The sequence below is a fragment of the Cherax quadricarinatus genome, chromosome 85 (assembly GCF_038502225.1).
Source record: "Cherax quadricarinatus isolate ZL_2023a chromosome 85, ASM3850222v1, whole genome shotgun sequence".
NCBI lineage: Eukaryota > Metazoa > Arthropoda > Malacostraca > Decapoda > Parastacidae > Cherax > Cherax quadricarinatus.
In genome coordinates this window covers 15899045-15912008 of record NC_091376.1, presented here as the reverse complement: position 1 = coordinate 15912008, position 12964 = coordinate 15899045, and the positions used below count along the sequence as shown (strand labels likewise).

The 12964-nt window shown below is 41.0% G+C and overlaps 1 protein-coding gene across 1 annotated transcript in view; it reads left to right on the top strand.

The window, feature by feature from the left end:
* Positions 1–12964, top strand: part of LOC128703132 (uncharacterized) — a 77814-nt gene that overhangs the window by 33007 nt on the left and 31843 nt on the right. The window contains exons 3-4 of the mRNA XM_053797685.2: positions 10014–10183; positions 12615–12768. Of these exons, the coding sequence (XP_053653660.2) occupies positions 10014–10183; positions 12615–12768 (324 nt within the window). The remainder of the gene's footprint in view (positions 1–10013; positions 10184–12614; positions 12769–12964) is intronic.

Genomic DNA, 12964 nt, shown 5'->3' with positions numbered 1-12964 from the left:
CGTTGAACTAGTACATGATCTCCAGATTCGAATGTCCGGAGTTTCGATCTTAGGTCATATTGTCGTTTCATTTTTATTTGAGCTTGTTTCAAATTCTCGGCGGCTAATACACTAGCTATTGAGAGACGATTCTTTATGGCCTCAGTAGAAGACATAAAGGTGGGACCGGTTTCACCCGTCCAGGCCTCTTTGAGCAACAACATAGGTCCTCTAACTTGGTGCCCAAAAATGAATTCAAATGGAGCGAATCCTTAACTCTCATGTACACTCTCTCGGAGGGCAAACAACAGGAGTGAAATACTATCGTCCCAATCCTCCAAAAATTGTTGGCAATATGACCTAATCACAACTTTTAAGGTTCTGTGAAACCTTTCAACAACACCTTGTGATTGTGGGCAATAGGCTGTAGCGAATTTTGATTTCGTTCCTATGTAAAACAAAGCGTTATGAAAGAATTTAGAAGTGAAATTGGTTCCTTGGTCGGACTGTACCTCTTTAGGGAAACCGAACTGAGAAAAAAATTCAAATAGTGCCTTAACAATAATCCAGGCGTTAATTTTCCTTAGTGGAATGGCCTACGAATATCTTGTAAACATATCTACAATAGTGAAAAGATACTGGTTTCCTTTCTTCGTTTTGGGAGGTGGTCCGACACAGTCGATCACTAACCTCGAGAATGGTCCTCCACTTACTGAAATTGGAATAAGGGGGGCTAAAGGGGGATTGTGTGAGGGTTTGCCAATTAACTGACACGTGGGACAACTTTTCACGTATTGCTATATCTTTTCCTGCATTTTGGGCCATGAAAAATGTTTAGCAAATTTGGCAAGCGTTTTATTTTGCCCTAGATGGCCTCCAATGGAACTAAGTCTCTGAAAGACGTAGGTAGCACAACCAAAGGTTCGCCACCGGAACTTCTCCTGTCTTTCAGCACTTCCTTGTCCCAAATGAAAAATGGGGTCGACTTACTTGCTTCTTCCACAGAGACGGTGTTTGTCCAATATTCTCTCGAGAGGGGTGGGAATTTTGCTCTTCCACCAGGACTCTCCGATCTGGTAGGATCCTGTCAGACGAGGGAGAAATCACAACACTCGCTACCTCCTCGGGATGTGATGCATCAGCTGGGGTTAAGTCACTGAACAAATTTCCTAATTCTACATCGACACTATCAGTCGCAGTTTCGGGAGAGGCATCTACTCCGTTTATCTGGAGTTTATCTGGAGAGAGTTCCGGGGGTCAACGCCCCCGCGGCCCGGTCTGTGACCAGGCCTCCTTAGGTCAGTGTCCCAGGATGCGACCCACACCAGTCGACTAACACCCAGGTACCCATTTTACTGATGGGGAACATAGACAACAGGTGGAAAGAAACACGTCCAATGTTTCTACTCTGGCTGGGAATCGAACCCAGGCCCTCACAGTGTGAAGCGAGAGCGTTAACCACCAGGCCATCAGGGTAGTCATGGCACAGGTCACCACGCTCAAAGGAAACAGTAAGGGTCTTTACTGCATAATGATCCTCGGTTACATTTTCCATTACTACTGGCTCCTTACTTATGCCAGTGCTTTCAAGATCATTTCCTACTAATAAGTCGACGTCATTTATAGGAAAACTAGTCGGGGAAATTCTGATGGATACCCAATCTTCACAGAATGGAGCTATCAGGTAAACTTTGTATAAAGGTACTCTGAATGAGGTGCCCCCAAAGGCTTCTAACAGCACATCTAGTTCAGTGTAGGAACTTTTAGGGAGATTCAATATTCCTTCCTGAAGTAGGGTTAGATAAGAACCTGTGCCTCGAAAAAAGCTTACCTAGGTCAATAGTTGATCGGTAATTCTCACTTTACTTGAGAAGAAATAAGGGTTCATGGCATGGGACACGTCTGAAGCAGTAGGTGGAGACAGAGAGTCAGCTACCAGGCGTAGTTTCTCTTGGTTTGTCATTTTTCCTTGGAGGCCTGGTCACAGACCGGGCCGCGGGGGCGTTGACCCCCGGAACTCTCTCCAGGTAAACTCCAGGTAATTTTCTTAAGCCCTTGTTGCATTGAAAAGTGTAGATGAGTTGAGAGGGAGGGCCGTGTATTCAGTTGTTTCCTAGGTCATCTCTACATTTGAAACATTGAGACATTTTGCGTCCCTCCTTCGCACAATAGAGCATTTCACTCTCGCTGAAGGTGGTTTGGACCATGAATAATTCTTTCCTGGTAATTTTCTGGTTTCCCTGAAGGAGTCTTCTACTCGGAAGAGATAGGGCTCTAAGTAGTCGACAAGTGGATTACTCATCAACGGTGTTTTACCTTTGAACAGGATGGATGTTACATTTTGTGAATTGTGTCCCCTCGGGACGAGTCTTTGAGACACTTCGAAATTATCTGATTGGGCAGCAGTTTCTTCCAGAGAACATTTTGGATGACATATTAGATGTTTGTGTAATTCCCTAGGGAGATTTGCATGAAAATCCTCTTAACAGAATCAGTAATGTCAGATCTTCTAAAGAGCGGACACCAGCTGCTCTAAACGAACAGTCTAGTGTGGTTACCTTGTCTCGGGCGTAGTCAACATATTACTGACTAGGCCGACGTTTCATGGAACGAAAAGTCATCTGGTAATTTTTGGGTAGTAGATCATAAGAACTCAATATGGTTCTCTTCACCTCATACTGTGTATATTGCTTGTAGGGAAGATGGCCCATTTTCCTCTGGGCCAATTCATAGCTTAGGCTTGATTTAAAAATTCTCAAAGAAAATGTCCACATTATTTTCATTGAATTTAGGCATGATAAGGGGTGCTTTATGTAAATCAAACATGGTAAGCGTACTGTCCAAGCCTTCCTCATTCTTTGTACATTTTTCAAATCTTAAGTTTTCTAGCTTGAACTCTTCTTCAGCAATGCATTCTTTTAAGAGTAACATGCATTCAATAGAGTTTATTTGGTCTTGTTTCAAGTATTCAAAGGGTAAGGACAAAGGGAGAGTCATTTGTAGATCACCACTGGTTTTGGGTCAAGTACCCATGTCGGTACTGTTGACGAGGGGCAATTCTAGAGACTCGGCTCAAGCTCCCAAGTCAGGTCCTTCAGGACCCTTTGGTGTAGAAGTTGTGGAGACTTTGACAGGAAGAAGAAAAGTTTGTGTCCCTTCCTGTTCATTCTCTTGATTAGTTTCCAAATCATCGAGGTGCATTTCAAGAAGGCTAGACTCTACATCTACTCCTTCTTCCCAAGAGGGTGTGTCAGCAGAGATTCTATCCTTGATCAAAGATCTAAGGGTAGGGGCCGTATAATGTCTGTCATTTAATTGTCTGGCTATTTGCCAACAAGTTTGCAACATTAAGGTTTTTAGAGACTTTTCTGTTAAATCACTCAATAGATCTGATCCTAGGTCTATTTTTATAGTTCTACTCTTTAGGCAAGATTTTACTTTAATTTACTTGTGGGGGTTCACAGACTCCCAGACAGGCCCCCATTTATTGCCCTTTTATCCTCGTTTTCACTTTATAGGATATCGAGGCACAAGAAGTTGATGAATTTCTAACTACTTTTCAGAGGGAGTTAAAAAATCACAAGTAAAAATTTATGGCCTTTAATATCATCTTGTTCCTTAGAACATGTCAATAATAAAAGATTGGCTTTTCTCTCTCATATCTTATGAGTGCTCAATTATTTACAGAGAACTATGTACAGGACCTTAAGGTTTCATTTCCAATCACCTGAATGAAGTTACAAGTTGTTACCCGGAGGTTTTCGGATCACTAGTGAATATGTCAGATAGTTGACATGGGATGTAATATACATATAAGTCCCCCATGAGCACCTTAAGTATGATCTAAGGGAATACGGCTCTGTTACAACAGAGGACTTCCAAGCAATGTATCATGAGCTGTAGATCGGCTGCTACTGACTGTAGTGAGGGAGGGGTGACCTGACATAAGGTAGGTCACATGACGTACACTTAGAGAGTTAGCATTTTAACCAGAAACTGGCTGTTACACAAGTACTTCACATATCGCGGTGTTACACCTAACCTAAATAATTTTGCTGTGTACATAAATTTACATGATTCCATTTGGTAACTTTATATGAGGCCATAGCTAATATTATACAGTCGGACTTGCTCATTTAAGCTACTACAAGCAAGTTCACAATATGATATTAAGTGATATCAGCTCGAAGTAATGCATGAGTTGTGCAAGCATAACTATATATATATATATATATATATATATATATATATATATATATATATATATATATATATATATATATATATATATCTCGGATATTGCATCTTTGATCTCTTCTACACCACCGCCCATCTTTGTTAAGTGATTTTAATGCTCACCATCTGTGGGGAGAGTTCCACTGTGACTCTCGTGGTGATTAGTTAGAGACTCTTCTCACTTCTCATCCTCTTCATGTTTTAAAATATGGGTGCTCACACCCATTATGACTCTTGCACTCAGTCTCTCTCTTGCATTGATCTTTCTATCTATTCCTCGTCAATTGCACTTGATTATGCTTGGTCTGTTCTCCCGGATTTTCACAACAGTGATCCTTTTTCTCTATTCTTTTTACTTCTACTATGTATTCTCGACCGCTTTGTAGCCCTCGTTGGCAATTTGCACAAGCAGGCATTCTCGGACATGCTGCCACGGTAGTCTCCTGTGTGTGCCCGTGCAGTGCATTTGAAATGTGCTGCATGGGGCCATTATTTATATAATTAGACCTCAGAGCACCTTTTGGATTTTAAGCTGGCAAGGGCAGTTGCTTGCCGCATCATATGCAATGCTAAATACACTTGTTGGCAAGAGTGTGTATCTACCATTACCTCTTCCCCTGTGTGTACAGTTTAGAAGAAGGTACAGAAGTTGTGACAAGTACACTCTGGACCGAGCTCCCACTTTGCGGGTTGTTGGTGTTAGTGTCGCGGAACCTCTTGAAGTTCTCACACAAATCGGGAACTATCTTGTCAGAGTCTCCCATGGGCTTCACCTTTGTCCCTCATTTCTTGCATCTAAGTCTACCAATGAGTAGTTGTCCTTGGATTTCTCCTCTAATGGAATGGAGCTGTATAACATACCTTTCACTTTCCTGGAGCTAGAGTCCATGCTTTCCGTTTGCCAGTCATCGGCAGCTGGACCTGATGATATTCATATCAATATGCTACAACATCTGCATTCTATGGCCCTTACAGTCCTTTTGTTGAGGGGTTCCCCCTCAACAATGGAAATCTGCCATTGTACTACTGTTTCACAAACCAGGCACCTTGGGACTTGATACCTTTCACTATCATCCCATTGCCCTGACCAGTGTAGTCTGCAAGGTGATGGAACGATTGGTGAATAGACATCTGATATGGCTCTAGGAGACTCACATTAGTCTTTCCCCTCGCCCATATGGCTTTCGCAAGGGCAGCTCTACTTTGGACCCCTTGTTCCACTTAGATACATATGTGCGAAATGCCTTTGCTAACAAACACTCCTTCCTAGCAGTCTTTTTTGTTCTTGAGAAGGCATATGACACCACTTGGAGGTATAACATTTTAGCCCAATCCTTAGGCCTCCACGGTAATCTACCAACCTTCCTTTCTGCTTTCTTACCTGACAGACACTTTCGTGTCCGTGTTGGCGCCTCGCTTTCCTCAGACTTCCTTCAAGCCAAGGGAGTCACACAAGGTTGTGTCCCTAGCACTACCCTGTTTCTCTTAGCTATAAATGACCTACCTTCCGTTCTTCCATTGCATATTTGGTAGTCACTTTATGTGGATGACTATGCTATAACTTACTCAGGTGCTGACTGTCGCCTGGTAGTGACCTCCCTTTAGGAAGCGATTGATGGAGTTTCCCATTGGACCACTTTTCATAGCTTTAAATTTTCTAGTACGGAAACCCATTTCATTACCTTCACTAGACGTCCTCTTATCCTAGATATTCCATTATATTTACATGGCTCATGTATTCCAGAATGTGATACGGTCAAGTTTCTTGGCCTTCTCTTCGATCGCCAGTTGACACGGAAACCTCACATTTCCTCTTCGTGGGCAGCTTGCCATGGTTGGCTGTATCTCTTTAAAATTCTTGTGCATCATTCATGGGGAGCAGATTGCAGAACTCTCCTCTGTTTGCATTCCTCTGTAGTCTTGTCCAAGTTGGATTATGGTGACCAAGTCTATTCTGCTGCTTCTCCTACAACTCTTTCAAAGTTAGATCCCCTTCATCATCAGGGTCTATGTTTATGCCATGATGCCTTTCGTTCATCCCCTGTTGCGACTCCTGAATGAGTCACAATGTATATAATGTATGTTACCTGTTATATAATTTTATATTGCTGATATTTGCGATAGTAGCTAAATCGTAAATATATTGCTTTATATTATTATTTCACTTAGTTATATTTTTAGGTAGGATGTAACCTGTACACCTTATTCGGTGCTCATTGCTCAAGAGTGTTAAGTAGCTGACGGCATTGTCTAACTACTGTAACTATCACTCCGCTTGTTTCTCTGCCGGCTTCTCTGTAGTTGCTGGGCAGCAGCAGTCCATGGAGAGTCACATGATCAGGGTGGGGTGATCACACCTCACCTGGGTGAGAGGACTGCCTTGTCTTGATGAGCCAGCTCTCTCTCTGGTTGATGTCCAACAAGACGTCCCTCTCCAGCTCTCCCTTACTGGCCCTTGTTGGAACATCATCTCTGTCACTCTCTTGTTGTTAGTTCTGTGTAACTCTGTTCACAGAGCAAAGCTTAGACTTAGTGATTTTCGATGTTGTACTGAGGTTGTGTGTCGCATTGACACTGAGAAACTCAGGTCTTGAGCTGTAGCTTCTGACCTAATATGTACTGGTATCTGTGCATCATTACAGTCGGGGATTTTCTTATGCTGAACTTTGATTCAGTAGTATGGGAATTTTGTGACTTTTGTGGAGGATCTGCAGATGGTCCCTACTTAGGGTCGTTATGTTATCTCCTTGTTCCTGATTCTGTGTTGCTGCTGCTTATTATATTGCTGTTAAGCGAATCTGTCGTTTTACTGTTCAAGCAGGCTGTTCTGATTGCCAGGTTGGTCAAGAAGTTAGTTTATGTGAGGACTTTTAGTCAGTCACTGGCTAAGTCTAGCCAAGTCTTGAGACATAGTGAACTACTTAAAGCACTTACACACATACTCACTTGTATATATTAGTATTATGTTCTTAAATGCTGACAGTGTACTAGATGGTACTTAAAAGCCATAATGATATGATATGTGCCTTCAGCACAATACTACTGTATAAGAACTTGTAACCTATATTATGTTAAATTGATTACTTTGATTTACTTTGATATTGTCCCCTAGACAACTTTATCTTTATTAATAAACTTCTTAAATTTTAATTTCTTTAGTAGCCGACCAGTTGTAATCCTGAAGCACTACTGAATCTTACTATTAAATTCTAATGGATAATTGGACCAGGATACTGACTACTTGTTACAAAAACCCAGTAACAGGCTGGATGCTGGAAGGGTAGTTCTTTCTAGTATTCACTGGAGATCTCTGTCATTATTAGATATCGCGTTTTTTGTAACATCCCCTGTTGAAAGCTTCTGTGCAGAGGTGAATGTTCTTTCCTTAGCTGATCGTCGTGATGCTCATTGTCTTCATTACTTTGTGCTCATGACCTTCGTGTTTCTTCTACATATAGGTTGGTCTCAGATGTTTGTTCGGTGCCCCTGCCTACTCCGACCATTTTCTCTTCATCTTCACTCACTCCGGTCTTCTCTCCAGTTGCCTCCCTTGTATGTTCAATTAGCGTCTACCTTTTCCTTATCCCCTTGGGAAGTTTCAACAGTTCGTGTCTGTTCTCCTCTACTACCATGCGCCAAAGCTCTCCTGCCTACGACTGCTTCTCGCTCTCTTTTTCTGGATCACTTCCGGCCTCATGCTCATGCTGTCGCTGTTTATACAGATGGTTCTAAATCTTCTGATGGTGTTGGGTTTGCAGCGGTGTTCCCTGACGATGATGACCGAGGTCATTTGTTAGACTCGGCTAGTATTTTTACTGCCAAGTAGTATGCCATCCTCATAGCGCTTCTTCATATTACATATATATATCTCCTTTGACATTTGTGATTATTTCAGATTCCCTCAGTGCTTTACAAACCATTAAACAATTTGATTCCCCTCATCCATTAGTTCTTCGTATTCAACTATGTTTGCGCCGTGTGGCTAGCAAAAACAAAGACATTGTAAACCATACCCCGGCCGGGATTGAACCCGCGGTCAGAGAGTCTCAAAACTCCAGACCGTCGCGTTAGTGGCTAACGTGACGGTCTGGAGTTTTGAGACTCAAAGACATTGTTTTCTGTTGGATCCCTGGACAGGTTGATGTGCAGGGCAATGAACAAGCGGATGCTGTTGTGTGGTCAGTGGTGCATGATCTTCTCGTTTCCTATAGAGATATTCCGTTCAGAGATTATTTTACAGTCATCTCTACCCGTCTTTACGGCCGTTAGCAACAACGATGGTTAGACATGCACTTTAATAAATTGCACTCTATTAAACCTCTTTTAGGTCTGTGGCCATCTTCTTACCACAATTGCCGTTCTCGGGAGACTGCGCTCTCCCGGCTCCACACTGGCCATACTTACCTTACCCATAGGTATCTCATGAAACAGCACCCTATTCCTCTCTGTGAGGTTTTTCAGGTCCCTATGTCGGTTCTTCGCTTTCTTGTCAATTGCCTGGTTTACCAGTGAGCTCACAGGATTTACCTCCAACGACGCCACTGCCCTTTGTCACTGACTTTTTGTCAGCAACTGCTTTACAAATTTTAACACATAGCCCTTAGCGTCCCTTCCATTATTATTATTATTATAATCAAGAAGAAGCGCTAAATCACAAGGGCTATACAGCGAGCGTCCCTTCTAGCCCTTCTCTTTCCTCACCTCTGATCCCCTTTCCACCTAGCTGTTTATAGTCTCAGCGCTATTTTCTGCCCCGCAGCACTGTATGACCCTTGTCGGTTTAGCTCTTTCTTTGATTATAATAATAATCAAAACACACTATAGCATCCACTTCCAAATCACAAAAGCAGCATAAAAAACGAGCTGGTAATTGTATTTCTACGAACAATAAAAACAGAAATAGACAAATATATATCAGTGGCGTTATTGCCCAAAAAATGAAATTCACCAGTGTAGAGGAAAGAAATACCTGGGTTCACTTCAACAGAGAGTGAAAGATTGTTCAGCTCTGGAGAAATCTTAACTCTTCTCACAGCAGAAGATTAACTTCCCAGAATGGGTAAATGTTGATAGTCCTCAACTTCAAATTGAGCATCAGTAATTTTAGCTGTTAGAGTAATGTTTGCATGTATAGTGTTTAGTTTCAGTGTACTACAATAAGGTATGTTTTCTTATTCTATTTTACAATGTTTTTCATCAAAGTTTTAAAAACACTTTAAACTGTATAAAGTAAATGTGTGACTTAATTTAGTTTGATAATGGAGAAGTTGCTCAAGTTCTTAACTGTTATTTTAGATTTTCAATTCCCAGTTATTAAAATAGTTTCATGTTTAAGATGCCTGGAAATTATCCAGATATTTATTTTTGTAACAGATTTCTGGTTATGTCTTCTGATTAATTAATATATAGAGATTTTTTTTTATTTGTATGAATGCTTGTGCTTAGTATTAGGTAATAACATTGTCCTCTTAGAGAAATAAATTATTCGATATTTAACCTCACTTGGTTATTTGATACCCATTGATCAGTCAGTATTTCCTTATTTATTGAACATAGTTATCATTATTAAAAAAATCGGAAAAGTATCGGTATCGGCTGAAAACTGGGTATCAGTATTAATTAGGTTAGGTAAGATTCGGTAGCAGCTACAATTCTGATATGTCCGTCTCTAAAAATTATAGATAATATATATAAAGTAGGTTCATAACATCTCAGTTCAGTAATGACTTGGAGTGCTGACATCTTGTAAGTGGTAATGAAGTGATGGTGGAGCTTACAGGTGTTTTATCCTGGTACAGGGATCAGCTGGAGGAGTTCACTGGTCTTCTGAGTGGTGATGGAGTGGCACTGCTGCCCCCTAGCTTGAAGCAACTCCGCCTGGCTGTTGTTAGTGACGACCATGCTTGCCATTTTCTGTCACTGTTACATGCTGCTATATCCTCCTCACTACCTAGACTTACACAGCTGAGTGAGTGACTTACTGTGTTACTTCTAGTATTGTACAGAGTGCTCATGGTGTTATCATGGTGTGCTGTGTTATATATGTAAATGTATGTGTTAGTGTTACTGGTGGTGCTAGAAGTGCGCCGTGTCCTGTCTATTACTGTGCAGTTGTGTAATGTTAATTCTTTAAATTGTGCGATAGTGTTACTGGTGGTACAAGTGTCCTGTTTCTTACTGTTTCTTAAACAAACCATACCACGGGAGGGGATAGAACCAGCGATCAGAGCGTCTCAAAACTCCAGACCGTCCCGTTAGCCACTGGACCAGCTAGCCAAAATAAGATTCATCCAACTAGGTATATTTCTACACCATAGGAAGGTTAGCATAGGTACCAATGTGACCACAAATACAAGTTTTTACAGACGAATCTCCAGCTAGCGTGGCCGTGACGAACTCTAGCTCAAGTACCCTAAAAGCCGTTAACATGACTCACGAAATCTTAATGACACAATTGCAAACAAACCATACCACGGGCGGGGATAGAACCCGCGATCAGAGAGTTAGCATAGACACAGTGGTGCCTATGCTAACCTTCCTATGGTGTAGAAATATACCTAGTTGGACGAATCTTATTGTGGCTAGCTGGTCTAGTGGCTAACGTGACGGTCTGGAGTTTTGAGACTCTCTGACCGCGGGTTCACTCCCGCCCGTGGTATGGTTTGTTTGCAATCGTGTCATTACGATTTCGTGAGTCAAGTTCTGTTTCTTAATGTTGTTGACAGAAGTGCGTCGTGTTGTGGCTCTTATTATGTTATGATACAAATGTTGGTAGTATAAACTTGATAATTGATACTGACCAGGGCGGTTAAAAAAGAACCTTGATCACTTTACTTCAGAAGTAATCAAGGTCGCAGGACCGAAACATCTTCAAATAAATATGTCCCAATGTTTATTCACATCTCTTTTTAAATAACTGGTGGTCTTACCAATAATAATAATAATAATAATAATAATAATAATAATAATAATAATAATAATAATAATAAATAATAATAATAATAATAATAATAATAATAATCTTTATTCCTACAAGTAACCTGTATTTGTTTTACAAGATGGTAGGATTGCTGGTGTCTTTTGTCTGTCTCATAAACATGCAAGATTTCAGGTATGTCTTGCTACTTCTACTTACACTTAGGTCACACTACACTTACATGTACAAGCATATATATACACACAGGTCACACTACACTTACATGTACAAGCATATATATACACACCCCTCTGGGTTTTCTTCTATTTTCTTTCTAGTTCTTGTTCTTGTTTATTTCCTCTTATCTCCATGGGGAAGTGGAACAGAATTCTTCCTCCGTAAGCCATTCGTGTTGTAAGAGGCGACTAAAATGCCGGGAGCAAGGGGCTAGTAACCCCTTCTCCCGTATAAATTACTAAATTTAAAAGAGAAACTTTCGTTTTTCTTTTTGGGCCACCCTCCCTCGGTGGGATACGGCCGGTGTGTTGAAAGAAAGAAAGAATTTCTACAAGTGCATGTACAAGGTATACAGACCATAGGTGACATCAATGACATACTACTATATAGAAAGCCACTTGTTATGCTGAGCATTTCCCGCAAATTAGGTCAGTTTTGTCCCATGATGCGACCCTAACCAGTCGACTAACACCCAGGTACCTACTTACTGCTAGGTGAACAGGGATAACAAGAATCTTAAGGAAACACGTTCTAATGTTTAAATCCATACTGGGGATCGAACCACGGACCTCAGTGTGTGAGTTGAGTGCGCTACTAACCCAGCTAAAGGTCACCCGTACAGGTTTAGTTTTAGTTTATAGCTAATATTAACGTTGTGATGATCACGATGTTGGTGTGATGATCATGGTGCTGGTGTGATCATGTTGTTGATGGGATCATGGTCTGATGATCATGATGTTGGCATGATCATGGTGTGATGATCATGATGCTGGTGTGATCATGTTGTTCGTGTGATCATAGTGTGATGATCATGGTGTGATGATCATGATGTTGGTGCGATCATGGTGTGATGATCATGATGTTGGTGCAATCATGGTGTGATGATCATGATGTTAGTTTGATCATGGTGTGATGATCATGATGTTGGTGCGATCATGGTGTGATGATCATGATGTTGGTGCAATCATGGTGTGATGATCATGATGTTAGTTTGATCATGGTGTGATGATCATGATGTTAGTGTGATCATGGTGTGATCATGGTGTGATGATCATGATGTTAGTGTGATCATGGTGTGATTATCATGATGTTGGTGTGATCATGGTGCTGGTATGATGATCATGATGTTGGTGTGATCATGGTGCTGGTATGATGATCATGATGTTGGTGTGATCATGTTGTTGGTGTGATCATGGTGCTGACGTGATGTGACATGTTAGGTGGTGATATTTTTGTGTTATTACAGCTTATAACGTATCATCTGAAGTATCAGCAGCATCAGTGAAAACTGACGAGTCACTACCCAGCAGAGTGAAGGTTCATCTCCGCATGAAAGATATGACCAACGATGCTGTGAGTCGTGTGTGTGACCTGGCCCAGGAGCTGCAACCCCCAGATGGGTATGTCTCTAAGTATTTTTTACTCAGTGAAAAACATATACTTGTACGTTTAAAGCAGTCATTGAAACAAACTGATAAGACTTTACAGCTTTTCGAATACTGTTACTTATGTTTTAATTTATTTTTGTTAATTGTCTTCATCAGTATATTTTTGTGAGTTATACTTCAATGGATATATTTTTCTGAATTAACTATT